Source organism: Erpetoichthys calabaricus, chromosome 4 (genome assembly GCF_900747795.2).
Source record: "Erpetoichthys calabaricus chromosome 4, fErpCal1.3, whole genome shotgun sequence".
NCBI lineage: Eukaryota > Metazoa > Chordata > Cladistia > Polypteriformes > Polypteridae > Erpetoichthys > Erpetoichthys calabaricus.
In genome coordinates, this window is record NC_041397.2 from 177,551,504 (window position 1) to 177,557,503 (window position 6,000).

The 6,000-nt window shown below is 36.5% G+C and overlaps 1 protein-coding gene across 1 annotated transcript in view; it reads left to right on the forward strand.

Moving 5' to 3' along the window:
* LOC114651408 (putative defense protein 3) overlaps positions 1-5,303 on the forward strand; it is a 48,257-nt gene extending 42,954 nt beyond the window's left edge. Inside the window, exon 4 of the mRNA XM_051926092.1 lies at positions 5,211-5,303. Within this exon, the coding sequence (XP_051782052.1) occupies positions 5,211-5,283 (73 nt within the window). The 3' untranslated portion in view covers positions 5,284-5,303. The remainder of the gene's footprint in view (positions 1-5,210) is intronic.
* The last annotated feature ends 697 nt before the right edge of the window (positions 5,304-6,000 follow it).

Below are 6,000 nucleotides of genomic sequence, written 5' to 3' on the forward strand. Positions count from 1 at the left end.
CTGTTATAAAACACAGACACACACAACATCTGAGCTAGAGTTGCACAAAAGGCACATGAGTGATTCAGTTGAAAGAAGGCTCCATAATCTGATGAGACCAAAATTGAGTTTTTAGGTCACTAAATGCCATGTTTGACACTGCACATTTATCACAGACACATCATCCTCACTGTGAAACATGGTGGTGGAAGGCTTACAGTATGAGGGTAAAGGGTAAAATGAAGGCATCAAAATACATAGAAATCCTGGAGGAAAACTTGATGCAGTCTGTCAGAAGCCTGCTCCTTGAGAAAAAATTGTTTTCCAGCAAGAAAAGGATGCCAAGCACAAAGCCAAAGCAACACATTTATTCTTCACATCTAAAATCACATATGAGTGTATGAAAACTCCCAGCAATGAGAACGAATCATCAGCAAAGTTGAAATGCAAGCTTGTTGGGAGGAAATACACCATTTCTACTCACTACAACAAAATAACAAGAGTAAATAGTTGCTCAAATTGTTGCTAAAAATTAATTACAATTTTAACTTCCCTACCTGTGGCCATCAACTGTAACTGCATGGCCATTTCTGGCCTGTCTGTCTTTATAATCGGATGGACTCAACTGCAGTGGTTAGTTGCCAATGCCCCAAATGCACAAAATGTAAATGATTGTATTTTATCTTCATCTTGTAAGTTTTCTAGGATAAACCAAATGTAAAATGGCAATAATTGAGAAAAGCTAAACTGATTTGGTGGAACTTCTCTTAGCTAAATTACTGTTTTAATGAATGAGATTTCATATAATAAAGAGTCAAATAATGAATGTAAATGTGGGACATGAGTGAGAATACTACAGTGTACAAATAGTGAAATACTCTTCTAGGAATAAATATAGGTCTGCAAATGAGATGAGGTCACTGAGTTCACTGAGTTTGTTTTGACAGTTAATTGTTACGTTTCTCTCCCATGGGCCATAGAACAATGGTGCTGTACTGACGTCAACTACATGGTTTGGGCGCCTTGTTCCAGACACACTGCTCCTATGGGAAGAAATGACCTTTTCATTTATTTCCATTTCAGGTCATTCTGATTTTTTACAGTTAAAGATTGTGAGAACCCAGTGCTTGTCCTAGCAGCTACAGCAGTAAGGTAGACCAGAAAGAGATGACAGACATCACAGGACTCTTTCTCACACTGAGACAGCTTGAACTGGATTCTTCTTAGACTTCAACCCAAACAAAGGAAGGTAGTTCACACTATTCCAAACACAGCGTGCAAGCCATGAATAGAATCAAAGTTTCAAAATAATACACAAACACAGTGCACTGGATTTAGGAACACATTGCTTTCAAGCATTTAGGTTGTTTATTAGTAGTAGTAATACATGTGTTTGAGACGTAGTACTGTAACAGCATGCAACTTGTCACTGCGCTGTCCAGTGCCATGATAAACAAAAATGTATTCAGATACATAACTTCATCTTAATTGACAGATAACACACATCATCCTACCTGATGTATTTCCTTTTCCTGTTTCTATGCTCCCATTAAGTGAAACTGTGAGAGAATCCCAAGTTGAGTATTAGCATTTATATTAAACAAGTACAGTAATTTGTTATGTCTGTAATCTGTTTAAATAATTTTCTCATTATGTTTGTCTGTTAATGGCAAATGGATTTTTAGATTTTTCAGGTAAGGAAGACAAGGTTTGAGGTAGGTTACTTATTTCTGGCAAGGAATACATAAGGTTTGAGGTAACGTAGTGATACTCACCAATAATGGTGCCAGAGACTGGTGATGTGTTAGATGTTGATTATCACATTCAAGTAAGAATTTCGCTTTGCTCCATGAAAATGACAATAATGACCCTATGTATATATTGAGAGAGTGAAAGGGATCAGTTATACAGTATACTTTTTCAGTTTATTTTTTCAACATATACTAGTATTCCGGAACTAAGACTGTTTTAAGAACACACATAAAAATCATCCAGCAGTGAACTGAGATTTATAAGGAGACATTGTGTTTTGCTCAAGCGGAATGGAGTTAACAACATGTTAAACAGTAAAAAAAAAAAACTAGACATACTCACTATAGGACAATGGTTTTCAAACTGTGTTTCCTTTCAGTTACAAGAATGAATAGGTACTGGTCTAGGAAATATGTTGGCTCAGAATCTCAATTTAAGATCCCATGATATTAAATCTATTTTTGCCACTTCATTCCTTGTAAGTGTGAACAGTTCCCTCAGGGTTCTTACATTGCTCATCAATGCTGTTTCTTTGCCCAAGTTACATAATCACCTTGTAATCAAGGGAGCTGCTTTCTATGCACAACAGACATTTGAAGGTATCAGTATTGCCATGATGTTTTTTCTTTATTAATTTTCCACTTCCTTATGCACTTATTTTCATCGGGATGAATTATAAATGTGGTGGCACACTGCACAGCATTGCTGGATCCATGAAGTAAGTGAAGTCCTATGCTCAGACTGTCAGCATGTCTACGTGGCATTTCATTAAGCTAATCATATTTTCTTGCCAAATTCCTGAAGACATGCTAGTTAGGTTGATTGGCTATTCGAAATTGGTCCTGTGTAAGTGCAAATGTGTTAAGAAGAGACTGAAGAATATCTGTGTCTGATAATAATTTTGAGCGGACATGATCAAGAGAATGAAAAGGTCTTTTGTGTATAATTAAATGATTTGGCACACTCAGAAACAAGCAGGAGTCAAAACCAGAGAAACCTAAGTTTCATAGCCGACAGATTTGGCTATGCAGTAATGCTCATCTCACACTGACAGACAGCAGTCAGAGCAAGTCCTCTGAACATCTCTCCACCAGACAGTTTGGACTTGTGGATGCACTTAGTGTGCTTGCAGCTTCTCTATATAATCACACAATAATACAGATCGACATTTATAAATTTAAATTAAAAATATTTTCCAATAAGCATTGTCTTACATTGTGTAAATACAGGGTGATTCAAAAAGATTCATCTGATTTCAAAATGATTTATTTCACTTGTAAATCATTACAGAACAATGCAGTAAATTGTACATGGTTTAGGTGAGCATGAAGTTTATTATGTAATTTTACAAGTGCTCAGTATGACCTCTTCCAGCTGTACGGACAACATCAATGCAATAGTCAAATTCATCCCATACTCGATTGAGGATGTCGGGTGTCAGTGTCACTGTACGCTTTCTGCTCAGGGGTCGCCATCTCCTCGCAGACTGAAGGGAGCCATCTTCCGGTGACAGTCAGAAACTCTATGACCCCCCTCTTCAATTGGTATGTGATTGGTTTCTAGGCACCTCACGGTTGTATAAATATGACACTTTGAAATTGGATGAATCTTATTAATCATCCTGTATAATAAAGTGATAGTGCTGTTTACATCTTTCTTTAGTGTTCAGTTTGGAAATACAACACTGTTCATATTTATACCCTTCTACCAGTAATAAGAGTTTTCAGTATCTCTGTGTGCTACTTAGGAACTCTTGTACACATTTAAAGAAATACTCAGGCTAAGAATTACAATGTTTTTATCTGTTTCCTAACCAGCATTGTTTGCACTGCTGGACGAGAAACACTTTTAATATCATGCTTTCATGTACAATGAAGACAGCAAAATTTCTTATATAATGGCTGTAAATGGAGACGCTGCTTGAACGACAGCAAACAATATCAACACATCCGTGTAATCCTTGGATTTTCCTGAAATGGTTTATTTAACGATTCTATTAGACAAAATACATATGTTTGAGATGTTGTGAGCAAACATTTAGACACATGACATTTGGAATAATGTATGTGACATGAGTAATCTTGAGATTTTTCAAACACATTTAAAAAATGGATGCATGGATTTTTCAAAGAGAATTGCTATTGTATAAATCCAATTACCTAGCACTGCAATTAAAAGTTTACGCCTCCAAGGACATTTACGTTTAGACTGGACATTATTGACGTAATAATAAATGAATAGCAACTATTGAATAATAATTAGTTCAGTGGTCTGTTCTCAATGATATACCTGTTGTGGCAGACGACCGGGAGCCTTGCCTGGTGGCTTCTGGTGAGAGGACCAGGGGAGAGGACATGTCAACAGCAGTACCTCCCCCGGAACATGAGAGGGCAGCCCCCTGGATGGCATCGGGACCAACAGGGGGTGCCTGGACAGCTCTGGAGCCTTGGTCTGCAGCACTTCCACCACACCCAAAACTGCTGCCAGAAGAGGATCAGGGAGCACCTGGAGCACTTCCAGGTGCAGTATAAAAGAAGCTGCCTCATTCCATTTAAGGAGCTGGGGTCAGGAGATAGAGGACAGGGCTCGTGAGGAGGGGAGTGGAGGCGGCAGAAGAGAAAGGAAAGAGAGAGAGAAAGGGAAAGGACTGGACTATTGTGGCTGTTGGGTGCATTGTGTACAGTGCTGTGTAAAGGCAAAAGAAGAGTAAACATGTTTTGGGACGTTTGTCTCTGTGTCTGAGCTTAATCTTCACACTGTTCACACAATGAAATCAATACCTACTCTTAGTGTACTGCCATGATGAACAAATGGCAATGTTATGATTTCTGAAATCATGGGGGGTGGTACCCCAACAGTAGTGTCAGAGGGAGGCACTGCCTCCTTTGACTCAATATAAAGACCACAAGGAACATAATATGAAATACTAGACAGGACAAAACTAACATTATACATAAGCATAGATATAATTAATAAATGAAATATGTGTCAATACATAAGCCATAAAAAAGAAAACTAAAATAACACCAATAATATTGACAAATAATTTATTGAAATAACAAACAAGATTAAAGACAATGGAAAAATGTCTGTACCATAAAGACAGTAAGAAAGGTATTGTGGTGACCAAAAGAATAAACATTGGTGTGCTCTTAAATTACTAATCTTTTTAACGGTGTCCTGACTAATTTCAGATTTATGTCTTTCATTTTTGTTTGATGTGTTTGGCTTGGAAAACTGTTGACTTTTTTTAAAGTTTAATCTGCAATCTTGGATATTCAGGAATTGTACACGCTGACCTTTATACAGTTGCATTGATGACATAGCACCCCTTGCACTACTGACATTCCTGGATATATATTGATAAGAAACATAATTTTTTTTTTTATTTAAATGTGGATAGTTTTAATGTTAGTATATCTGTTATTGTTGTTATTCTAATGAAATACAATAATAATACAATTGTTTATTTCTTTTAGTGCCACAGTAGTGCAAAGTGAATATGTTTTCTGGGCAATGCTTAAATCAGCAGATCTACAATTAGGTAGGTGATTTCCTTAAATATAATGTCTAACAATTATGGTCAGGCCAACTGCATTGTGCTTCTTTTTGTTTTATGTTATAGACGTCCTATATTCTAAATGGTGTAGGGGTAGCACTGCTGCCTTGCAGTAAGGAGTTCATGGGTTTGCGTCCCAGGGTCTCCCTGCGTGGAGAGTGCCTTGAATAGTGAGAAAAGTGCTATATAAATGTAAAGAATTATTATTATTATTTAAATAAAAAATAGCCCTTTAAGTGTATTTTTATGGGGAATGAAGATAGTGATTAAACATAAATTTGAGTAAAGTGTAAGATTGGCTAATTATCCATGTAAGCCTTATAAGTTGTGTGTTTGGTTTTTTTGACAACTATCTCTTATTGCATTGCAGATAGCACCTCATCCACCAGCACAACAACCAACTCAACAACAACCACCACCACAACAACCAAAAATAATTCTGCACCCAAAATGGGACATACAAGCTGCACCTTTTTCTATACTGTCATATTCTTTTTTTTCACATCTTGTCTTCTAAATATATGAAATATATGTCTTTCATAACTTGAATCATCAATTTACCGCATTAATGTCATGTCATTCCATATGTAAGGTTGTAAACAAAGACAAACTGTATAAGATATTATTTTTTAAGTAATAGTTTCCATTATTTACATGTATTGAAATTGTTTAAAAATTTTTTCCAGAAATATGCAACATCTTCTGTTTCT